This window comes from Entelurus aequoreus, linkage group LG07 (assembly GCF_033978785.1).
Source record: "Entelurus aequoreus isolate RoL-2023_Sb linkage group LG07, RoL_Eaeq_v1.1, whole genome shotgun sequence".
Lineage (NCBI taxonomy): Eukaryota > Metazoa > Chordata > Actinopteri > Syngnathiformes > Syngnathidae > Entelurus > Entelurus aequoreus.
Window position 1 is genome coordinate 26,254,409 of NC_084737.1, and position 26,929 is coordinate 26,281,337.

General features: G+C 40.6%; 1 protein-coding gene across 6 annotated transcripts in view; it reads left to right on the forward strand.

The window, feature by feature from the left end:
- The window catches only part of wnk3 (WNK lysine deficient protein kinase 3), a 113,327-nt gene that overhangs the window by 27,353 nt on the left and 59,045 nt on the right, over window positions 1-26,929 (forward strand). For all 6 annotated transcript variants that reach the window (XM_062053045.1, XM_062053046.1, XM_062053048.1 and 3 more), the window contains exon 2: window positions 22,235-23,383. In XM_062053045.1, coding sequence (XP_061909029.1) covers window positions 22,676-23,383 — 708 coding nt within the window. In that variant the 5' untranslated portion in view covers window positions 22,235-22,675. The remainder of the gene's footprint in view (window positions 1-22,234; window positions 23,384-26,929) is intronic.

Consider the following 26,929-nt stretch of genomic DNA (forward strand, 5'->3'; position numbering starts at 1 on the left):
GACCAAAACAATTTCTGATGTAGACCACTAAGTTAAATCTCTACCACAGATAAGAGGCAAAAACCTCAATGTTTTTATACGAGGCAAAAATTCCGTCTACGACCCTCCTTCAGAGCGATCGCTGTTACCAGCCTGCAGTAAAACCATCTCACAGGACACAATTAGTGGCCTACCCTTTGATTTAGTAAAGGAATAACAAATACTTTGATCATGAACATCATTGAACATAAATAGATGAATGTATATAGACTTATGACTGAAGGACATTTGCAAAAATATTTTTTCCGGCATTTGCAATGAATGTAGTTACCAATATTGTTAATTACCAATTGATTTTGAACACACAACTGAATTTCGTATGAGTCCATGTTCGATTAGTGCTCGTATAGATGGCTCGGTGGTGCCTCAGGCTGGTGGCCTGCCGACACCTCGTTGGGCTTTTGGCTGCCTTGGTGAAGAAAGAGATCCACTCAAACAGTCTGTCTCTGTCTCTTCTTGGGGTGTGGTTCAGTCCATTGGGCAGACTGTGCAATGGCATGTCCGTGCTGGCCGAAATTGGGGAAACACTGAGAAAAAGTTGGAGCTGTGGGGTCTTTGGGGAAGGCTGGGGCAGAGTACGGGGCGTGGGGCTTTGGTCCAGGCCCTCGGCTTGGTTCCAGGCCTCCTCGCTGCTTCGGCACTCCCGACACTTCTTTCCACAGCTGCTGGAGTCCCGACGGACACATATTGGCTGGCAACCTTAGTCGTTCTCGTCATCGCTGGCAAGGTGTTGTCTCTCCTCTCGGTTCCTTCCAGTCAGGTATCGGGTGTTGGTCCTGGATCGGCTTTGACCGTGCCCCTCTTAGCGAGTGCAAGGGAATCTGGAGTGGCTGCTTTCATCCTCAAATCTGCACAGAGGAACTGGCACACAAATTCTACATTTTGCAAACATACCATTTTGGTCTCATGGTCTTTCCGCCTTCCTAGGAAGCTGCTGGTCCTGAGAAGTGCTGATCTTGTGACTGAAGACGATAACCTGTTTTCTTAAAATAGGTGCCGTTGTTTGACCTAATCTTTTTGGGGAAACCATGTCGGGATATTAGATCATTCACAAAACATTTATTTACTGAATTGGCACCCTCCTTTGAGGTTGGGGTTGCTTCCGCCAACCACTGCAATTGTCAATCTAAATCATTACGTTCCTTTATCCTATCATATTGATTAAATAAAACCTCAACACGCTCAAACTTGACCCAATCCAAACTCACCTCCCCCCTCTGTCCCTCTCACAGGGACAGTGTTAGTCGTAGTAATAGTAATAGTAATAGTAGTAGTAGTATTAGTAGTTTCAGAAACATCCAAGAAAAAGAAAAGACAGCTGATAGTCAAGCGCAGCAAGAACAGAGGCGGAGGACAGGTCATGTTTGAGGTCACTGTTCGCTTTTGCAATAGTACTTTGATATTTTACAACACCTAGTGAATTATTGTGGCCTCAATAATTCACTAAATAGTTGTGTTTAATTTAGTCTATCTATGATGGGACAATGCACAGAAACATTAAGTTCAGAAACAGATATGTTCTGTACCAGATTATATCTAAATAGCTACTTTCCATCTGCAGTCCCTAGCTACCTAAATTAAAGGGATCCAAAAATCAAGCAATACAATTATGACACTAATTAATCATAATAAATATATACATTCATAATAATCAATAATTAATTTAAAAAAAATAATCATACTGTAGCATGTAATCAAATTTAGGAAAGTCATAAAATGCCCCTTCATGGACACATTCTTAATATACAATACAACCACACCTTATTTACATCATCACACAAAGACCATACATGCTCTTGTTCACCTCTGTCATCATTCGTAACAACAACCAAGATTTTAACAACCATACCTCACAATCTACAACAAAAATGCCCTCATGGATAAATATAATACTCATTAAATTGATGTGTCAACATAATGCCCCTCTTAGTGACCGTGTGAGCAGCCTTGATTGCTCCAAAGCCACCTTTTAACTTCAAATTTTCTATTCCTATTGTTAAGATAGTATATATCTGTATCATGAATCAATTTAAGTGGACCCCGACTTAAACAAGTTGAAAAACTTATTCGGGTGTTACCATTTGGTGGTCAATTGTACGGAATATGTACTTCACTGTGCAACCTACTAATAAAAGTCTCAATCAATCAATCAATCAATAACGTGGAGAAGGCTAATTGGTCTGTACATGTTCTGGTCTTCTTTATTTCCTGCTTTATGGATTTAATCATAGTAGCAGTTTCTCGACATGGTAGGGAAAGTGTTTTCCGTTATTAATTTATTTATCAATCGTTGTTATACGAGCAATAATACAATCCTTATATGTTTTTAGGAAGATAGTGTCCAACCCATATATATATCTCTAGATCGTGAGTCTGATAATGCAGCGAAGATTTTGTTTAACTTTGTTTCATTTGTTAATTCTAAAATTAGTCCGTCCTGAATAAATGACAATTATTTGCACTGATTTTGAGGGACTTTTTATTCAGGGTTTGTACAGACTGGATGAAATGTTCATTAAAATTATTACTTATGTCCAGACTGTCTGCGATAGTAGCGCCATTGATATTTAATGTTATAGTGTTGTTTCTTGTTTGCTCTCTTTCTGTAAGTTTGTATCTGGTTTTCCATAACTTTCTAATGTTCCCTTTTGCAGCTTTGATTAATTATAAGTGAAAGTCAGCCTTAGACTTCCGCATAAACATTGTAACTTTGTTCCTCCAAACTTTTAAAATCATACGATCTGTATTTAGACCTATTTTAATTGCTCTTTTGAGAGCTGAGTCCCGATGTCTTTATTAGAATCCAAATTGTTTTATTAATCCAAGGTATTTTTATTTTAGCACTCTTCTTTCTGGTTTTGTATTAGTGTATTTACAGATGATCTCTTTGAATTTTGTCATCCAATTGTAATTCTAGTAGGGCTGCTTATCCTTTGTGTCACGACTTGGTCCTTGGCGTGGATTGTTTTTCCGTGGTGCAAAGCAACTTAACTGGACATGACGTGCAGGTGAGGACATGTTTTAATATTTAAACTCAAAAGGCTCAAAAGGGTATAAACAAAAGGCGCTCACAGCGGAGGTAAAAAACTTGACTAGGAAAACAAAAGGCGCGCACAATGAAACAAAACATAATCACAGACATGACACTTTGTATCATTGTAGAAGCCGTTTATAATATCCTTAAGTTTCTTTCTACGCGTCTTATTTAACCAGTCCAGATTAACGTCCCCCATGACGTTACTTCTTTCATACTATGCTGTTTGAGGATGTCTGAAAATGAATCGAGAAAAATGTCTTTAGCTGTGGTCGGTCGGTATACTACAATTACCTTGAAATACATTTCTGAGGAAAATGTAATTTAAATTTTAACATACTCAAATTGATCTACTTTTAATGTTTTCCCTTTCATAAATCATAATTCCTCCCCCCTTTGTCACTCGATCTGTTTTTTCTGTAATGTTGTACCCCGGGACATTAATTAGAACGAAAGGTGTTGTGGGTTTTAACCATGTCTCTGATAGACAAGGTAATCCGGATTAGAGTCTGACAGTAACTGCTGTATTTGTTCAGTATGTTTCCTGTGGTAGAAAGTGTAATAATGCGGACACGTTTGTTACTGAATACTTTCTACAGACTTCTGTCTCTCTGCGACTTTGTGTATGTAATAAGCAACTATAAATATTTTATATGCTTAAATGTTATTTTAGCTCAGCTGTTGTGTAGCTGCTAGCTCCTTGTAGCCTACAGCAGGAATGTCCAAATTGCAGCCCATAGCTATGTTTTTAACAGACAACCGAAATAATTGAAAATGTGGTATTTGCGTATCGGTTCAATTAGCGGCAGCTACGCCCTGTTTTATCATTTGACCTAAATTTTTGGTTTCGTAGGCAGGACAGAGAGCAAAGGAACAATGTGGGTCATTAGTTGTCCATCTTATACCATGCTAATTGTTGTAAGGATAGTTCACATGAGCGGCCATACCTTGAGTCCCACCATATATAAGAGTCAAAAGGCTCCTATTATGAGTCGTCTAATTGGTGATCATACACTTTGGCGGTTTGGGTGGCAGGGCACACGGACGCACCTCAGTCAGCCAGTGCTAGGACAGTTGGAGCAGTCCCCGTCCTCCACTCGTTCCTGGGAGGCGTCCCCAGTAGTTGTCAGCTGATGTCGTGCTGTCAGGCAACATCAGGAAGTTCCTTCTGTGCGGTATTGAATTGTCAGGGCACAGTTCGTAAGCAGGTCATTACAAGGTGTGTGCAGGTTGACCACAAAGGAATGCTTCAAAGATTGTGTTGAACATTGTCCGTTGACACTTATGTCCAGCAGGAGTCTGTTTGTATCCTGCTGTTCGTCCTGCTGTGGGCGTCCTCTGTCACACCTGTATTTTTTGTGAGCATGTTCTGGCTACAACTTTGGAGCTTGTCTTGTTCAGAGAAGTTGGCAGTCCCCCGGCTGCATAACAGTTTCCACCCTAGCTTGACCTAGGACAATTCCGTGACTACCACCCAAGTCCGTCTGTATGGTTTTACGTTTTGTTGAGGTTTTTTCCTCCAGAATTTGGAACTCAAAACATGTACACCCATCGTTTTCATATCCTCTCGGTTAGTTCAATTTTGCATATCACGTTTTAAAATCACAGTCTTAACTATCCCATTAAATGTTAATCAATAAACCTAATTCACCCTCTCTCCTTCTCTCACAATACAAACACAATAATCCAAAATAATCAGTCTTATAAAATAATTTTAGCTTTAGATTTGATTTAGGGCAGTGGTTTTCAACCTTTTTTCCCAGTAAAATAAAGAAATAAAATACAGCATAATGTCATCATTTTCTGATTTATTAAATTGTATAACAGTGCACCATATTGCTCATTTGTTGTGGTCTTACTTGACTTATTTGGACAAAAAAATAAAAATAAGAATAACTAAAACGTTTTAAAAATTAAACAAGTGATTAAATTATAATAAAGATTTCTATACATATAATCAATCATCAACCTTCTTTGGATATTGTAATAGAGATCCATCTGGGCTCGTGAACTTAATTCTAAATATTTATTTTGTTGAAGAATTATTCTTCTATAATTATATTTATAAAGGATTTTGAATTGTCGCTATTTTAAAATATTTAAAATCTCAGGTACCCCCCCTTTTTGTCCGGGCGGAAACACCATACCCTCCTTTGAGAACTACTGGTTTAGCATATAAAAAATCCTTTGTCTCATACATCATTAGACTGTACAACTCCTCTTTGGGGGGGCTAGGATGACAGGGAAGGCAAAACAATAACAGTGCAATACTTTTTTATATCATGGTCGTTAATGCCTAGTTTCTCTTATTTTACTGTTCTATTTTTATTCTCCTTGTAATATTTTCCTATTTTGTTTCCATTTATACCCTTATTAGTTACTGTTTACTTTTTACTTCTTCTTCCTGAGGGAACTCTCCTGAAGGAATCAATAACGTGTTATCTGTTCATCTATCTATCTATTGTCAACCCGAGCACAATTCATGATGTCATGCTTATCTTGCAGACAGTTGTTTCCATTTTGTTTTATTCTCTACTTGTAATTCTACATGCACCAATGTCACATAGAAATTAGCTTTCTTTGTTATTTATTTACATTATTATTTCTGGTTTACTTGCTGTCCGTTTACTTAAGTTCTCATTTTTTGGTCTGTCTTCCTTCTGATTAGAATTTGTTTAACGCTTCTCTACGTTTTGTTTTGACTAAGGCGCTGAGTGTTGGCGACTCTTATCTGTACTTCTTCAGACTACATGTTTCACAGTTTGCACAGATGTTTTTTTAGAAGTTTTAGAATATAAATTAAAATTTTACTTCATCGTGATTATTCTTGAAATAATTAAAATGTCAATATAATTAAATAATCATTTTACCTTTATTAAATTTAATTCAATTTTATTTAATGTGTTTGCTATATCATTATTAATTCAAAGCTACAATGTGTTCTAATCTATGATGTGCGTGCGTGCGTGTTTGTCTCAACTTCCACACAGGAACTGGATGGATCAGATAAGCAACAAGGCTGTTCAATACAGTATATTACACACATAATTAATGACTAATGAATTTAACAATGCTTCAATGTCCCAGTCCAAATGTATGTATTGATATTTAAATGTTTATTTATTCATATACAGTATATTTTATTTTTCCTATTATCAAAACCAACCTGTCAGCCTTCTCTTCAGATTGAGTACAGCTGTCCACTAGATATATTTATATATAGTTTTTTATTAATTTATTCTTTAAACCTAGCTCAATGCTAAACTAATCCAATGCTATGCTAACTCAATGCTAACCTAGCTCAATGCTATCCTAGCTCAATGCTATCCTAGCTCAATGCTATGCTAACAGTGTCACACCTCTTCGGCCCACGCCTCACGCAGCTGTCACTCACACAGCCTCGTCACACGCACACATCCCTTATCTTAAAATGTCTTCCAGCAGGGCCTCTTTTTTTTTTTTTTTTTTTCTTACTGAGTCACATGCACACACATCTTTCCCCAAAAAAGCGAGAGCCTTCTTGCAAACCACAGTGTCACACAGTTACAATCACCAGCACAGTTAAAAATAAATGCAACAGTCAACTATTTTTCTCATCCAGAAGCACAGCTGTATCATATCAGAACCTTAATAATAAGAACAACATTTATCATTCACTCTTAGATGGACAAATAGTCAAGTTTAAGGAGGGTATTCTGGACTTCCCTGCTGCTGCCCCCGCGATCCAACCTCCGAGAGCGGAATAAGATAATTAAATGGATAGATCATTCACTCATATGTTTTCTGTACATAGACTGTGTCTACTTTCTCACAAGCACACACATTTTAGACAATTTCCCAACTTTTACAGATAGCGGGGCTGTGAGAAAAAGCGTGAAGGGAGGAGGGGTGAGAAAAAAAAAAAAGGAAGGGGAGGAATTAAACCAGATAAGAAACCAGGTGCTACACAAAAGTTATTAAATTATGCATATATCTAAATGTACCAACATAAACTGACTCACTCAATACACACACATTTCAGCATTCATCATTATACACACACATTTATAAATTACAATACCACCCCATGTCCGGACAAATATAAACAACTAATGAACGCGTGCTTTTGTGGAATCGGCCGTCTCATATCACAAAAACCAGGTTCCATCATTGCTCATACAACGGCGATTAACCCGTTTCATTGGAGCAGCACCTGCGTTATCAAACTGACCAACACGGATCACTGGCCTCTAAGGCGCCATAGGACCACTAGGAATCACCCAACAACCCTACAGACATCGTGTCTGGTCAGTCCATACAGTTTCACCAAGTTTCACCAAGTTTCACCAAAGCTCTACCATATGGAGCCCGAGACGCCACCTGTCTATTCTGCAGCCATTAAACAGATTCGTGACAACTTGGCTCAGTTGATCTCCTTTACCGGAGTCACTGAATGATCACCTAATATGAGGCTTTTTTACACGCTGAGTCACAAGGACTAGGGACCGCTGCAGTTTCCACATAGACAGGTGTCTCACACTTTCACAGACGTATCAATTTTATATGGGCCAAATGTCACACCAGTTAGCAAACCTTGCCTTAAATTTATCTTTGTCCAACTCTGGCTAATTCTGATGCACTTGCAGAAAGAAGCATCCTCTGCCAACAACGACAGAGGATGCTTCTTCCTGTTCGTGACGCCAATTTGTGTAGTGGATTGTCCGGAGCTTAAGCAGGCAACAAAAGTAGTTTAGTACAACAAATGTATTTACCTATTATCAGAAGTGCAGGTTGAATTGAGTTGGCCGTGCAGACAGACCACATGTACTCCAGAGCAAACAAGACACACACAAGCCAAAATCACTGTCGAGTTCCGGTCTTCTGCCATTTTTTATATGTCTCTTGTGCGTCACTGTTTTTTATCTAGTGCGTCATGATTGTTTTGTTTTGGTTTTGTCTGTTCCAAAACAACCTTGTATCTCTTAGTCATATTTGGAAATTCTAAACATTCTGTAGACAGGTTGGGATAACTCCATATTCACCTTTGTCCCACAACTGGTCCATTCAATGGCACAAAATAGAAGAGAATTGAAAATGAGCAGACATTCTTAATTGACAAGAAATATAGGTCAAAAGGTCAGAAATTCTACGACATTTCAAAAATGTGAAGATTAAAAATTAAAATACAACATTTCTGTCAATGAAGATATGCGTCAGCCTTTTGATAGTAGGTTGATATAGCTAAAATAGACACTTACATCATGTGTTGTCTTTATTATAACACTTATATAAGGCTTTTCATTTTTTGCGGCTCCAGACAGATTTTTTAAATTTATTTTTGGTCCAATATGGCTCTTTCAACTTTTTAGGTTACCGACCCCTGGGTTAGGCATAGTTATATCATAATGTGCATAAGAAAGAGTGTGGGGTAATACTTTTATCAGTCACAGAACAGGTCTTAAAGGCCTGCTGAAACCCACTACTACCGACCAACCAGTCTGATAGTTTATATATCAATGATGAAATCATAACATTGCAACACATGCCAATACGGCCGGGTTAACTTATAAAGTGCAATTTTAAATTTCCAGCGAAACTTCCGGTTGAAAACGTCTATGTATGATGACGTTTGCGCGTGACGTCAGTGGTTGAAACGGAAGTATTCGGACACATTGTATCTCAATACAAACCACTCTGTTTTCATCGCAAAACTCCACGGTATTCTGGACATCTGTGTTAGTGAATCTTTTGCAATTTGTTTAATGAACAATGAAGACTGCAAAGAAGAAAGTTGTAGGTGCGATCGGTGTATTAGCGGCTGGCTGCAGCAACACAACCAGGAGGACTTTGAGGATAGCAGACGCGCTATCCGACGCTAGCCGCCGACCGCATCGATGATCGGGTGAAGTCCTTCGTCGCGCCATCGATCGCTAGAACGCAGGTGAGCACGGGTGTTGATGAGCAGATGAGGGCTGGCGTAGGTGGGGAGATAATGTTTTTATCATAGCTCTGACGAGGTCCCGTAGCTAAGTTAGCTTCAATGGCGTCGTTAGCAACAGCCTTGCTAGGCTTCGACAGGCGGCACAGCATTAACCGTGTAGTTACAGGTCCAGTGTTTGGTTCGGTGTCTCCTGATAGTAGTATTGTTGATCTGCTGTCTATCCTTCCAGTCAGGGGCTTATTTATTTAGTTTCTATCTGCATTCAAGCACGATGCTATCACGTTAGCTCCGTAGCTAAAGTGCTTCACCGATGTATTGTCGTGGAAATAAAAGTCACTGTGAATGTCCATTTCGCGTTCTCGACTCTCATTTTCAAGAGGTGGTTTAAAATACAAATCCGTGATCCACAATAGAAAAAGGAGAGAGTGTGGAATCCAATGAGCCCTTGTACCTAAGTTACGATCAGAGTGAAAAAAGGTACGTCCTGCACTGCACTCTAGTCCTTCACTCTCACGTTCCTCATCCACAAATCTTTCATCCTCGCTCAAATTAATGGGGTAATCGTCGCTTTCTCGGTCCGAATCGCTCTCGCTGCTGGTGTAAACAATGGGGAAATGTGAGGAGCCTTTCAACCTGCGACGTCACGCTACTTACGGTACAGGCAAGGCTTTTTTTATCAGCGACCAAAAGTTGCGAACTTTATCGTCGATGTTCTCTACTAAATCCTTTCAGCAAAAATATGGCAATATCGCGAAATGATCAAGTATGACACATAAAATGGATCTGCTATCCCCGTTTAAATAAAAAAAAACATTTCAGTAGGCCTTTAAGTACAGATTTTTAATGCTTACTTATAAACAAATATAACTCCATGGCAATGCTAATAGGGACGATACAGTTGAAAACATGAATGTTCTCGCCTGCTAGTGTATGTTCAGCGTGCGTGTGCAAGTGCTGAAATGAGTCTGGACGGGTGTGTAAGACTGATTAGGTTAAATGTGTTTGATGTATTGTACTGTGATAACGCTGTCCGGTATGTGGCTTTCATGGGAACTCCTCACCCGGGGGACATGGGCAATAAGCTCTTGTTTAAAGGGCAGCTCCCTTCGTTATCAATTGTTGTTGTCAACCTTGTTGTCGTCCCCCATCCTGTTTGCACCCACACAACAAGCTGTCATTCAGGAAGAGCATAGTGAATTTCGAACAGCACCAAATAGTTAGTGTGCAATTTGTGCGTGACATTTGCAATAACGACACGCACCATATGTTAGTACTTCGTGATTATAGCAAAAATCATGATTAATTGAACCTTCAACCTCTATTGAGTTAATGGACCATTATCGCACAATCAACTACTTTTTTTCAACGTCATCCTTAGTTTCTCCAAAGTGTGTCCCAACAACTGACACAAAATGCCTTTTGGGTATTGTACTGTTGGCTCGGTGTTTGAGTTTTTCTCCATGGCGAGGGATGGAAATTGATAAGATTTTTCCGGTTCCAATTCCATTTTCGATTCTGTTTAACAATTCGGTTCCTTAACGGTTCTCCTATCGATTCATATTTGGGGAAAAAAGTGGATTATCCTCAATTTTGTTGAGTTGAGAGGAAACATGACCTTTGAAAGCCTACAGTGAGGTCACACATGTAGGATAGAAGACAAAAAGGTACTTTTAAGAAAATAAATATAGTAATTAAATATTCTGCTGTAGAATTCAACAAAATAAATCATTTGCAATTTACACAAGAATGTAACATTTAATAACATGTGATATTAACTTATTACATGCAAAGTGAGATAAGTCAAGCATTTGTTATAATGTTGATGATTGTGGCTTACAGTTTATGAAAACCTTGAATTGAAAATCTCAGAAAATGTGGGGTTTTAAAAAGTGTACGCCAATATCATCAAAATAATAATAAAGGCTATTTAATTAGTTAATATCACATATTAGTTTTACATTTGAAGTTAATTGCTGACATGAATGGACTTGTACACCATATTCAAATGTGTATAATATAATATGATTAACAGGCCTCAAATTTTAACTTTTTAAGGTCAAGGCAAGTGTTGCCCTAAAGGAGGGCTAATATTTTAGGGCACCAAGGCAAAATGGAAGGGCACCAAGGCAAACATTATTTTCTTTCGAGGCAGGGGCTCCAAAGCATGCATATATATATATATATATATATATATATATATATATATATATATATATATATATATATATATATATATATATATATATATATATATATATATATATATATATATATATATATATATATATGCATATACTGTATATATATATATATGCATATACTGTATATATATATATATATATATATGCATATACTGTATATATATATATATATATATATATATATATATATATATATATATATATATATATATATATTTATATATATATTTATATATATATATATATGTTATATATATATATATATATATATATATATATATATATATATATATATATATATATATATATATATATATATATATATATATATATATATATATATATATATATATATATATATATATATATATATATATATATATATATATATATATATGACTGCGTGGGTTCCCTCCGGGTATTCCGGCTTCTTCCCACCTCCAAAAACATGCACCTGGGGATAAGTTGATTGGCAACACTCAATTGGCCCTAGTGTGTGAATGTGAGTGTGAATGTTGTCTGTCTATCTGTGTTGGCCCTGTGATGAGATGGCGACTTGTCCAGGGTGTACCCCGCCTTCTGCCCGATTGTAGCTGAGATAGGCTCCAGCGACCCCCCGCGACCCCAAAAGGGACAAGTGGTAGAAAATGGATGGCTGGATATATATATATATATATATATATATATATATATATATATATATATATATATATATATATATATATATATATATATATATATATATATATATATTTATATATATATTTATATATATATCCATCCATCCATCCATCTTCTTCCGCTTATCCGAGGTCGGGTCGCGGGGGCAGCAGCTTAAGCAGGGAAGCCCAGACTTCCCTCTCCCCAGCCACTTCGTCCAGCTCCTCCCGGGGGATCCCGAGGCGTTCCCAGGCCAGCAGGGAGACATAGTCTTCCCAACGTGTCCTGGGTCTTCCCCGTGGCCTCCTACCGGTCGGACGTGCCCTAAACACCTCCCTAGGGAGGCGTTCGGGTGGCATCCTGACCAGATGCCCGAACCACCTCATCTGGCTCCTCTCGATGTGGAGGAGCAGCGGCTTTCCTTTGAGCTCCCCCCGGATGGCAGAGCTTCTCACCCTATCTCTAAGGGAGAGCCCCGCCACCCAGCGAAGGAAACTCATTTCGGCCGCTTGTACCCGTGATCTTGTCCTTTCGGTCATAACCTAAAGCTCATGACCATAGGTGAGGATGGGAACGTAGATCGACCGGTAAATTGAGAGCTTTGCCTTCCGGCTCAGCTCCTTCTTCACCACAACGGATCGATACAGCGTCCGCATTACTGAAGACGCCGCACCGATCCGCCTGTCGATCTCACGATCCACTCTTCCCTCACTCGTGAACAAGACTCCGAGGTACTTGAACTCCTCCACTTGGGGCAGGGTCTCCTCCGCAACCCGGAGATGGCACTCCACCCTTTTCCGGGCGAGAACCATGGATTCGGACTTGGAGTTGCTGATTCTCATCCCAGTCGCTTCACACTCAGCTGCGAACCGATCCAGCGAGAGCTGAAGATCCTGGCCAGATGAAGCCATCAGGACCACATCATCTGCAAAAAGCAGAGACCTAATCCTGCAGCCACCAAACCAGATCCCCTCAACGCCTTGACTGCGCCTAGAAATTCTGTCCATAAAAGTTATGAACAGAATCGGTGACAAAGGGCAGCCTTGGCGGAGTCCAACCCTCACTGGAAACGTGTCCGGCTTACTGCCGGCAATGCGGACCAAACTCTGGCACTGATCATACAGGGAGCGGACCGCCACAATCAGACAGTCCGATACCCCATACTCTCTGAGCACTCCCCACAGGACTTTCCGAGGGACACGGTCGAATGCCTTCTCCAAGTCCACAAAACACATGTAGACTGGTTGGGCAAACTCCCATGTACCCTCAAGGACCCTGCCGAGAGTATAGAGCTGGTCCACAGTTCCACGACCAGGACGAAAACCACACTGTTCCTCCTGAATCCGAGGTTCGACTATCCGGCGTAGCCTCCTCTCCAGCACACCTGAATAGACCTTACCGGGAAGGCTGAGGAGTGTGATCCCACGATAGTTAGAACACACCCTCCGGTTCCCCTTCTTAAAGAGAGGAACCACCACCCCGGTCTGCCAATCCAGAGGTACCGCCCCCGATGTCCACGCGATGCTGCAGAGTCTTGTCAACCAAGACAGCCCCACAGCATCCAGAGCCTTAAGGAACTCCGTGCGGATCTCATCCACCCCCGGGGCCTTGCCACCGAGGAGCTTTTTAACTACCTCAGCAACCTCAGCCCCAGAAATAGGAGAGCCCACCACAGATTCCCCAGGCACTGCTTCCTCATAGGAAGACGTGTTGGTGGGATTGAGGAGGTCTTCGACGTATTCCCTCCACCGATCCACAACATCCGCAGTCGAGGTCAGCAGAACACCATCCTCACCGTACACGGTGTTGATAGTGCACTGCTTCCCCTTCCTGAGGCGGCGGATGGTGGTCCAGAATCGCTTCGAAGCCGTCCGGAAGTCGTTTTCCATGGCTTCCCCGAACTCCTCCCATGTCCGAGTTTTTGCCTCCGCGACCGCTGAAGCCGCACACCGCTCGGCCCGTCGGTACCTGTCCGCTGCCTCAGGAGTCCTATGAGCCAAAAGAACCCGATAGGACTCCTTCTTCAGCTTGACGGCATCCCTCAACGCCGGTGTCCACCAACGGGTTCTAGGATTACCGCCACGACAGGCACCAACTACCTTGCGGCCACAGCTCCAATAAGCCGCCTCGACAATAGAGGTGCGGAACATGGTCCATTCGGACTCAATGTCCAGCACCTCCCTCGTGACATGTTCAAAGTTCTTCCGGAGGTGGGAATTGAAACTCTCTCTCACAGGAGACCCTGCGAGACGTTCCCAGCAAACCCTCACAATGCGTTTGGGCCTGCCAGGTCTGTCCGGCATCCTCCCCCACCATCGCAGCCAACTCACCACCAGGTGGTGATCGGTAGAAAGCTCCGCCCCTCTCTTCACCCGAGTGTCCAAAACATGAGGCCGCAAATCCGACGACACAACTACAAAGTCGATCATGGAACTGCGGCCTAGGGTGTCCTGGTGCCAAGTGCACATATGGACACCCTTATATTTGAACATGGTGTTCGTTATGGACAATCTGTGACAGGCACAAAAGTCCAATACCAAAACACCGCTCGGGTTCAGATCCGGGCAGCCATTCTTCCCAATCACGCCTCTCCAGGTTTCACTGTCGCTGCCAACATGAGCGTTGAAGTCCCCCAGTAGAACGAGGGAATCACCCGGGGGAGCACTCTCAAGTACTCCCTCGAGTGAATCCAAAAAGGGTGGGTACTCTGAGCTGCGGTTTGGCGCGTAAGCGCAAACCACAGTCGGGACCCGTTCCTCCACCCGAAGGCGGAGGGAAGCTACCCTCTCGTCCACCGGGTTGAACTCCAACATGCAGGCTCTGAGCCGGGGGGCAACAAGAATTGCCACCCCAGCCCGTCGCCTCTCACTGCCGGCAATGCCAGAGTAGAAGAGAGTCCAGCCCCTCTCGAGAGAACTGGTTCCAGAGCCCTTGCTGTGCGTCGAAGTGAGTCCGACTATGTCTAGTCGGAACTTCTCCACCTCGCGCACTAGCTCAGGCTCCTTCCCCCCCAGCGAGGTGACATTCCACGTCCCAAGAGCTAGCTTCTGTAGCCGAGGATCGGACCGCCAAGTGCCCTGCCTTCGGCTGCCGCCCAGCTCACATCGCACCCGACCTCTATGACCCCTGCTATGGGTGGTGAGCCCATTGGAGGGGGAACCCACGTTGCCTCTTCAGGCTGTGCCCGGCCGGGCCCCATGGGGACAGTCCCGGCCACCAGGCGCTCGCCATCGTGCCCCAACTCCGGGCCTGGCTCCAGAGGGGGGCCCCGGTGACCCGCGTCCGGGCGAGGGAAATCTGGGTCCATAGTTTTTATTTCCAGTGCTCTGAATGTCAAAGTGAAGAAATTCATTGAAGCACGGGTAAACGGCGGGAGTAACTATGACTCTCTTAAGGTAGCCAAATGCCTCGTCATCATATATATATATATATATATATATGTGTGTTTGTGTGTGTGTGTGTGTGTGTGTGTGTGTGTGTGTGTGTGTGTGTGTGTGTGTGTGTGTGTGTGTGTGTGTGTGTGTGTGTGTGTATATACAGTATAGATAAATATATAAACAGTTTTTTATTAATTATTAATATCAATTTGTCAGCTTTATGTCATTGAATGACACCTTTGTCTCTATTTTTACATTTTGATAGAGGGAGGTATTTTTTATATTTATTTATTTATGTTTTTACGTTATGTACATTAATATGTAGATGCTGTATCGGGACAGATTGATTGATTGATTGATTGATTGAGACTTGTATTAGTAGGTTGCACAGTGAAGTACATATTCCGTACAATTGACCACTAAATGGTAACACCATTAAGAGTTTGAGCAGAAATATGTCATATAGGAATTAACTATACACAATAAAACATTAACAAAATGCTGTGTCACATGAATGTTTTTTGAAGTAACACCTTTGTGACATGAAAAAAAAAACATGCCGTTTACTTTTTGATATTAATATAAAACTCAAAGCAGTTTGGCTAATGAAGATGAAGTCTAATAAACAAGCTTTGTTCTTCTCCAACAACACCTCCTTGTAGTTCAGTGCAACAGTTTGGCCAAGGAATACAAAATCTTCACAGCCTGCGTTCAATTCGATGAGATGACAAAACATTTGAACTAGTATTGATGTTATTTGAACACTGATACAGTTTGCAGTTAAATGAAGGAGTAGTGAGCATCCCAGTAAACAAACTAAATAGTAAACAAACTAAATACTTTATAAACAAGTTGTGACAACGTTCACGACACATCGCCATCTGCATGTTCCCTCACCTCATTAACTCTCAGTCACAGCAGCTGATGGACGTTGTATTGAGAAAATGAAAGCAACATCAAATCATCCTTCGCTGTATACTTTTAGTGTAGGGACAAGTGCGTCTGTCTCCCATATTGTCCACACCTGTCTCCATCTAAACAATGGAATGAGGTGGCGAATTGTCCAGGGTGTACCCCACCTACCGCTCGAAGGCAGCTGAGATAGGCTCCAGCACCCCTCGCGACCCCAAAAGGGACAAGTGGTAGAAAATGGATGGATGGATGGGTATTTTCATAGTTGTAGTTAGACACAAATGTGCTGGTGATGCGATCCACAGCCTCGCGCACAGAATTAGGTGTCAGTGTTGCCTAGATTGCGATTCAGATTATAGACGTGTGCTGCTGGTTCAACACATCGCACACAGGTCGGAGAATGATAACATAAATATGCAGAAAATGATCGTCTCTTTGGTAAAAGACCAGTGTGCACGCAAAATCATCATTTAAATAGAGCGATGTGCACCACTTTTCAATTGTACACGCATTGTTAATAGCTCACACGCAACATGCCCACTCGTAGTACACGCTATTATGCACATGCTGTCTAGCGCGTGGTGATTGGATCTTAGTAAATCAAGCCCTCAGTGTTTATTAACACTTAACATGCTTAAAATGTTTCTAAAATTCATAAAATAAATAGCGTACCTACTTTGCGTAAATTCACCTACGACGGGGGATGGTTGGTGTCTGGAATGTAACTCCCGTGATAATTGAGGGAACACTGTATAGTTACCCAAGTGTGTTATACAAGTTGTCAGAGGATTCTCCAAGCATCATTGCTCTGGCCGCCGTCGAGGCATGCAGTACAGTCACTATGTGGAAATACTTTTTCACATCCTGTGTAATACCTCTCAGTTGGGACTAACTTAAATGTGCTAAAAGCACAGGCGAAATTTGTTCTGCATAAAGTTACTCAACTCGAACGTTGTGGAGAAGTTTGTGCTGAAATGAATGGTGCAAGTCCCGCTGCTGTTGTCGTTCGATATCACTCATGTCAAAGACTCACTAATGTGGAGATTATGTTATTGGTGAGGCAGAAGTTGAATAAGAAAGACCTCAACAGTTTTACTCTCCACATAACATGAACAACAGGCACAAAAAAATTACACCATTGGCAATGAAAAATAGTACCCCTTGGTGATTATCTGTTGTGATCACAACAACTTAATAATCGAAAAAGGTCAACTACTGAACTGTAATACATTTAATAAACAAATGAGAATAATTTATGATGACATTTTGCACACCTCATCAGAGTTCTCTCACACTGTGCACCTCCTCCATGTGCTGCCAATAAAGTTATGTTTGAGAAAAGACAAAACCTTGTATGCAAAATGTTTTCTCTACCCATCATGCACATTGGAGTGAAGTTATTATTTAATTAGCAGTTTTAACAAAACCTAGATCATGTAATGTGTTACTCTTGTCGGCTAAAGTGTGTGTGATCTCAAACTCATCGATATGTTTTGTTGCATTGTGCAAACATTTTTCAGCAAGTTTTGACAGGCCACCTGTTTCAAGCTAAATATAGGAGCATGCGTCTATGTCGTGGAATGTCACAGAACTGGAAGTCCTCCTTGCTCTTCTGAATCCTTAAGGCATCTGGTCCTCATTGTTTTTGGCATTTGATTGACAGCTAATAGCTTGCAATTTACCTCTGTTTGCTTTGAAGAGAGATGCAAAGTGCTGAAGGCTTTGGTCTTTCATTGGCGAAAAAGTTTGGATTTACTGTTCCCTTCTGGAGGCCAACCGTGTATTTAAATGACAGATATGAATGTGACCCTTGTAGATGCTTCATGGCCTCAAACTTCTGGAACCTGATACAGGGGTGCCTCATAGCGCATGACCCACATGTTTGGTCGTAAAGTAATATGTGTTGAGAAGTACACGTGAGTTAATAAACTGGCCCAGACTATGCTCTCTAGTCTCTTTACTTTCCACTTACTGCGTCAATACACTCGCTGACAGCCACATTGCATTTGTACAGCGTGCATTAACATGTTGCTCTCCAGGAGGTCACGCTTCTATTATCGAGTGTGAATATTGACTCAGGCCACACATGGGTGGTACAAAAATTAGCAAGAGCAAATTAAATTGAAATAAATGGTTTTGACGATGAATCTCATTTGAGGCTTTGTCCCATCAAGGGCATTTTGTAATCTGGTGTCCTGAAAGGACCTACCTATGTGATCGAAGCGGAAGACATTACCACACTCACATTGAACTACAAAGCCAGCAAGTGCCAACCAAGATGATCCATTGCTTGCAAAGCAGACTGAGGCCATACTGTATGTGTAGTTTATAAAACATAGACAAGCACAACATTCAATTAAAAGCACAAAATGGAAAAAAATATATAATAAAGACGTTTGTTTAGGGATGATGCTCGAAACCGGTTTTCCCGGTTGTTCGATAAGAAAAGAACCGAGTCCTCGGACTCAAATCCCTTTTTGAGAACCGGTACCCATTATCTAGACCACTCTAGTAAAGAAAAAGAGTTGGTTCTTTATTCGAAACCCTGGGAACGAATCCCGTCCCGACAAGAAATGCTCCGTGGGACATCACAAGAAATGACGTCACGTAGCTCAGTCATTAGGCGCAGATAGCGAAAGCAGGAAAAAAATGGACCGGAAAAAGCGCTCCAAGGTGTAATAAAGTTCAAAACAAAAGGTATAATCCAATGAATAACTTTACTGAGAGATTTGAGCAGGGTACAAACACATGACGAACACTTTTACGACCAACCGGAAACATAGCAACCAGGCTAGCAACGCACCTCCTTAACGGCAGCTGTCGCAACGTTCTTAAAGCAACCGCAGCACATACATATACTGTACTTTCCTTGTAAACAAAACAAAATCACACTGTATATGTGTTGTCTGTCTAATTAGAAATATTGCAGACGAGGCGTGTTGGCTGAGTTCTTGACGTTTACTTTCACAGCGTGCTCATAACTTCATTCTTAGCTGCCGGGTGACGACATGCAACAACACTTTTCGGGGCTACCGCGCATGCTCGTCACTCCCGTTATATGCTGGGTAGTGTAGTTGTTATATTCCCTAGCTCATAACATCACATCTTTCCCCCTATAAAGAAATAATGTTAACTCAATAAAGTGTATTTCTTTTTTTAGCTTTAACTTTTCATTTTTTAGCATTGTAACCACATTTGCAAACAACTTTTCTCTTCATAGAATTGTCTTTCAATAAAGAAATAAAGTGCAAAAATGTCAAAGCATCATAACAAACAGTTATGTCAACCCTTTTTTTTTTCTTTTTTTTTAAACAACTCGAGAAAAACTAAGAGTTCTTAACAACTTTCAATCAGCCTCTTAGGTGGCTGAACATGTCTCTTAGGTCTAGACAGTCTCTCAACAGCAAGTGACGCGGACACTGCTGTCAGTCCTTGGTCAGCAAGGCCAGGCTCCGTGTCAGCAAGTTCTGCAGGTCCAGCTGAGTCCTGTTGAGCCTTTTCCTGAGTAATAGCTGTAGTTAGTATGTTCCAATAGCAGACGAAGTGCACTTTTTGGAGAGCTGTATTATTTTCAGTTTTGTGCCCAAGGGACTGATTTTATTTAACACTATATTATTATTTATACACTTATAGTGATCACAGCGACAGATTGTTTTTGTGTTACTGTATATATTTGTTTTTCTGAAAAATCCCACTTAATATACTTTAGGTAACAGTCAATACTTTTTTATTTTTTTTTATTTTTTTAGGGGGGTAACAGTCAATATTTATTTATTTATTAGATTAGATTTTTTTCTTATATAATAAAAGTGAGCTTTTGTTAAACCAAGTATTGTGTGTTTTTTTCCATATACAACAACCTATCTGGACTCGATAAGAGAATCAATAAGGAATCGGTTCGATAAGAGGATTCGATAATAGGCTCAAACTCGATAATTTCTTATCAAACATCATCCCTACGTTTGTTTTCAGTAAGGGAATGTTGTTTTTGGACAGGTAGTGTATTTTTAACATTGGTTGGTTGTTTTGAAACAATTGTTTGGTCGTTACCGAATATCTAGTCCCAGACTTGAATAGCATTGTCTTCAACATGTCAAGTTATTTTTCTTTCGCAACTGCTGGTAGTGATGAGAGCCCAATTTTGACCACAATGTGACTTCAGAGTAAAACATATGTCTACAGTCTTTGTATATCATTTTTTTACATAGAATTTTCATAATTGATATGTATTTACAAAAAATCCAAGGTAGTTGTAGGTCCAACTTAAAAACTATCAGGAACAATTATTGGTTGTTAGGGAGCTCTGAACATTGCTCATTGTTGGTGGTTTGCGATGTCACAGGATGCCATCCGTGTTTAGTTTCTCCTGCAGCTCTAAGAGGCTAGTCTAAAGCGCCATATAATCACACAACCATTACACTTTCAGTACACTTTGTCGGTCCCATTGCATATGAATTATTCATACTGAACTAGTCCATAGTTCGTCATCCATATTTAATAGTCAGGATAGGTTTTACTAACAGCAGTTTCTTGCTGCTAATTAACACTAAGTTGTCATATGATCGTGTCCAATCCTAATGATTGTCTTTATTCAATACATTTAATTTCAAACATAGGAAAAGTTAAAGCAAGTTATTGATGTACAGTTAAACATTTTGTTTCAGCATTACATATGTAACCTCCCTTTGTCCTAATCAGTACACATTTGTATTAATGAGAGATGCGTTCACAGTTTGCAGCTATTGACATCTGTCATGACAATGTACACTCATGTAAACACTAGCACGCAAGCAGGTTTTAAATGTCAGTCAACAATAAGATTACACAGCATACTACTCAAAGGAGAACTGCACATTTTTGGAATAATTCACAATGTTTATGTAACAAGAACACTTTTGTTTTTCTTTTTTTATGAATTCTAAATAGTAAATAAATGCGATCAAAAGCCTGCTTACAACGGAGCCTACGGGAGTCGCTTTATTCTGCCTAAGAAACCCTCAAAAAATATCCAAACAACTCCATTTAGGTTTTATAAACATGCTGTATGTATATATGTAATGTAGTTACAGGCACATATAATAACATTTAATATTTACCTATTTCGCTCATTTTAAGCATACGCAGCGCATTCATTTAAAAAACGTTTGCTTCCCCCCCCACCCACCCAACATCATCAGTGATTATTACTCACTGCAGACGTCATGAGAGCCAACAATAATAAATAAATAAAATAAAACATCACTTACTGTACAATGTCTGCTGCCATTAGGATGCCGACTGATAGAATCTTGCAATATTCCAGTTTAGACGCAGAATGACTCATAATCCTCGCGAGGAAAGGGGGGGACCTAGCGTCTTTTTGTGTCTTTCTTGCCATTTCCGGGTCTTAATTGCCTGTCAAAGTGTACCAACTTGTCGGAACACGTCCTTGTTCTTCTACTATGAGAGGCATGATTTGTGATCTAGATTAGAATAAACTTTCACGAGCACTGAGGTGAGGAAGCACCTCACCAGTCGATGGTGTCAGCATAGCCACACAAGTTAGTGATCACGGTGCCGCTATATATAGTTTGTCTACTTTAGCGCTTATAATACCAATATCACTAAAACTTGGTTAATATTCAAGTCACAAAATGTACAGTAAATGTAGTATAGTTGGCCATTTTTGGATGGTTATTAATTGGGTTTTATGGACGGAATAGAGGACTTTCCATTGTCTCCATTGTAAGCGGACTTCTATTTACGTTTATTTACAAGTTTGAATGTATTAAAAAAAACATCTATTTGTCTTCATATCTTTCATAATGATTGTGAACAATAGGCAAACATCCAAAAAAAGTGATGTTCCTTTATAAGGCATGAAAGTTGACTACTGGTGTTATGTTGTTTGCAAGTAACATTGATGAACCAGATTAATATACTGTATATTATGTATGTATGTGAAATGCAATTGACAGACAAGGGTTTGTATTTATGTGTGTGCGTCATTCTCCCACTTGCTTATTGAAAGAGTTGGTATGAGGCTACAGCATGATTACAGACCGTCATTCTTGCCTCTAAATATCTGAATTGTGTTGCTTTTGTCTTGCAGGCTTCTCTTGAAGATATTCACTCAGCAGTTGGGACCAAAAGAAGTGAGGCTCTCCCGGCAGGCGTGTGAAAAGACTGCTGCTTTACTGTGTTAATAAGGTCTTGAATGCGTGCTGTTTATTTGGCTTCGTGATGGTATCAAATGGATTGTGATGAAGATGTAGAGGATGCTGCAAAAGAAAGGGCGAACATAAGCTCTTCTCCTGTGGTTTAGTTCGTTTTATGTGGAATCATAATGTGTTGAGAATAAAGAAAGGAAAGTAGGAGAAGGTCACTAATTGGACCTGCAGCTGACCTTCATAAAACACCTGGAGGACAGAAAGAAAGACGTCTGGCTGACCAGGATCACTGGAACGAGTGTGAACAAAGAGAGAGAGACGGAGGCTGACAGAGAAGAAAAGGTGTGGAGGAGGTCTAGGAGGAGTGAAAAAAGACATTCTCCATGGCTACAGATCCAGGAGAGCCCACGGGCACAGAGGAATCGTCTGAGAAACCAGATGGACAGAGGGAGGAGGACCTGGACCAGGAGGGTCGTTCCAACAGGCAGAGGGACAGGACACACAGCACTCCCTCGGATTTCCTCCCATCCCGGCCTCAGGAGAAGAGAATGACAGGAGGAAAAGATGGAGCAGGAGGAGGAGGAGACGATACTCGTAAGGAGAGCATGGTGGCCCCAGTCAAAGCTGTCTTCTTCTCAACGCCCACTCTGCCAGTTGACACAGGTCAGAAATGTCTTAGGAGGGAGAAGCGCTTCTTTAGGAAGAGTGTTGAGATCTGTGAGGAGGAGGATGAGGTGGTTCTGCCAGAAGCCCCCCACAGCGCACCCCACCTGGAACTGCGCTCCTTTGACCCTGTCTTCACAACTAATGTCCCGCAGCAAGGGGCTGTGTCTTGCGCTGCCCTGGGCCACAATCCATCCTGCCCCAGCGGCCAGGAGCTTGGCAGGGGGGGGCCTCCTTCCTCACCCAACTTAAAGGGGAAGGAGAGGGACCGTGAGCTGGAGGAGGAGGCCGAGATGAAGGCTGTGGCCACTTCTCCTGGAGGCAGGTTCCTCAAGTTTGACATTGAACTGGGCAGAGGAGCCTTCAAGACTGTGTACAAAGGCCTGGACACCGAGACCTGGGTAGAGGTGGCTTGGTGTGAGCTTCAGGTACAGTAAATTCTTGTTTTCACACTACTATAATGTCAAATACAGTGGTAGGAAAGGATACGATAGGACTTACCTTTATTTATCCCACAACAGGGAAATTATGGATTATACTTGTATAGCGCTTTTCTGCCTTCAAGGTACTCAAAGCGCTTTGACACTATTTCCACATTCACCCATTCATACTCATATTCACACACTGATGGAGCGAGCTGCCATGCAAGGCGCTGACAATGACCCATCAAGAGCAAGGGTGAAGTGTCTTGCCCAAAGACACATCGGACGGGACTAGGATGGCAAAAGCTGGGATCGAACCAGGAACCCTCAAGTTGCTTGCGCAGCCGATCTACTACCCGAGCCACGCTGCGGATTATGTAGTAGAAGTGCAGATGTTTACATTTATCACTGAAAAATCCAATAGTTAACTTACTTTTAAAAAAGCACGCAAACTGAAAACATCTCTTGAAAAATCTAAGTAAAGTCACATTGTGACCGTACTTGACCAGAATATATGTTTTTGCGTCGTATTAACAAATTAGTTTTAGGTTAAGTACTACCGTATTTTTCGGACTATAAGTCGCAGTTTTTTTCATAGTTTGGCCTGGGGTGTGACTTATACTCAGGAGCGACTTATGTGTGAAATTATTAACACATTACTGTAAAATATCAAATAATATTATTTAGCTCATTCACGTAAGAGACTAGACATATAACATTTTATCGGATTTAGCGATTAGGAGTGACAGATTGTTTGGTAAACGTATAGCATGTTCTATAAGTTATAGTTATTTGAATGACTCTTACCATAATATGTTACGTTAACATACCAGGCACGTTCTCAGTTGGTTATTTATGCGTCGTATAACGTACACTTATTCAGCCTGTTGTTCACTATTCTTTATTTATTTTAAATTGCCTTTCAAATGTCTTATTTTGTGTGTCACGGCGCCAGGAAAGTAGTTCCTCTGTGTAAGGTCTTACAATAGCTTGGTTATAGTCATTTCTAGAGTTGTAAATATCTTTGTGATGGACGATCCGATTTGCATTTCGATACATGGGTTACGATGCGATTCAAAAACGATTGATTTATCAAATGGAACGATTCAATGCGATTCGATTTAGTGTATGAACGATTCAATAACATTTAATACGGTGTTTGAACGGTTCGATTCTATGGTTAACATTTGTTGATGGACACTTTCTTTTTCACACCACAAAATAACATAATAAGCCTTCCTTCCTGTGCGTACACTCTTCTTCATGTTAAAGGATTAATAGTTAGGACCTTGGCACCAGGCGCTTAGACTAGACTTAGACTCAGCTGAGAGGTCCAACGTCTTCTAAGACAACTGATCAGTCAAATGCCATGAGAATAGCAGTAACCTAATAAATGAGAACAGCCATTCATCTTCAAATATTTAAAAAAGCACATTCTATAAGAGTGACATGCTTCCAGTATTTTCTAATTTTTAAAACACAACATATATCCTCAAAGATGTTAAATAAAATAAAAAGCCAAACACATGTCACATGTCAAATATATTTATTTTCCTCCAGTCAAGTCAAGTCGGTGTCGTCACAGACGCCTACGGGTTCTATAGCCAATGACTTGACTGGGGGGTGGAACTTCCGGGACAAAGATGGGAAGTGACGTCTGTTGTGGAGTTGAAAGGTTGTTTAAATGTTGCCAAAAAAGACAACAAGGCACAGAGATTGAGCCAGTTATACGGAACGTTGCATTTTGTGAAATAAAGAAAGACACACTGAGAATCTGATATTTAAGTGAGACCAGTGATGTCAAAGTTGACAACAAGCGCTATCTATGTCTGTGTACCAAAGGTAATGCTCGACCCGCCAGTTTGTTGATTAAGTAGTAAACAGAAGGAAATGAAACACATCAAACACAGCATCTCCAGCTTATCAATATTGTTTTCGATAAATATCAGCCGTTTGGAAGTTTGTGGTGGTTACAGTTTGTATGATGTGGATTCACCATGCAACGGTGGAGATGCTTTGGTTGTCCTCCTTTGCACTACTGTAACTTTTTCAGTTCCAATGGTTGGCGGGCAGGATTGTGTCGTTCTCTGAGCGGCGCTCAAATGCGCTCATCAACTTATTTTATAATGGAAGGGACAGCAAGGTGTAACAATATACCATTAACTCTTTGTTGCTCAAACAGCACAGCCTTTTACTACTTCAACCAGGAGCGGACTAGGGTTGTAACTCAAGTAGTAAAGCATACTAAAATGCCGAGAGACAACACGTATCTCAAATTACTTGTAAGTTTAGGTGCCACTGTAGTCTCCTTTTGATGACTTTGTTTTGTGCTGGTACAAAGCACATCACATCTGATACCATCTTTAACGTGCTTTGGAGTGCTAATCCCATCATTCCTTTTTAATTGTGTAGAATTACATTCTTCCCTACAGTTTTGTCTGTTATTCATCCTCTGAGACTGCACTTCAGGGTGAAAAGAATGAGCGGCACTGTCTTTTCTTGGACTGTTATAAATTATAAAACCGTGGGCTCTCATTGCTGTGTTAGTACAGGTCATCGTAAAACAATCAGCAGGATTTCAGTCCAACATCCTGAGGGTCTTTGCTGGTGCATCAGTGGCACTGTAACTTCAGAAATGTAAGGGATGGATTCACTCTGTTTTTTTTAATTGGATCTGTCAAATATTATATTAGCATAGTATTATATTTAAGGCACGTCATTGCCGCTTGTGTATTGTAATAATTCATGAGATGGAAAAGGAATGGAAATAAAAGTAGACTGTTAGAGCGTAATAGAAAACATGGAGTTTAATACAACATGTCGTGTGAAACGTTCTTGTGATGGAGAATGGAAACTACAAAAGAAAGCAGTGTTGTAATATACCCTCTGATTTGACTGTTGGCTTTGTGTGAGACAAGTCGGTCATGTGTTTGGGTTGGACATAATCCTCCTGTTGCTATCACATGATATCTTTTTGTACAGTTTGCCCCCTCAGAAACACATGCTTTTTTGATATACTGACTCAGCTACCTGTCACAAATATGTTCCTGCTAGGTTTATGTAAAGATATTTTCATCTTTAAATCTGAACAAAAGCTACTTGTGTGAATCCCTAAGGCGAAGTTACAAGGCATACCCCACGATACTACACTATCTATTGTACGCCAGCCACAAATACATAAATACTTGGGAAACACTGAAATTCATAGTAAAAGAGTAATTGCTTCTTAATTGTATATTCAGTGTAGGATTGCAAGGTATACGATAGAAATTATAAAAATTTGGTCTACGATAGATATTCTATTTCCATCACCATATCGCCATAATGGTTTATTGATGACGCAACCTAGCTGTGTCTCACAAAATTGAGAGTGACAAGCTGCAGTAAACTACAACGCATCATCAGTGTAATGTAACATTATCACAGAAATAGCTACTTTTTTTAGATAGCATGGTTAAAGTACAGTACAAAGCTGCTCCAAGTTACTAATCATCACCTCTAAAGCGGCAAATAAACTGCATTTCTTACAATTATCATTTTTACTGGAGGAAG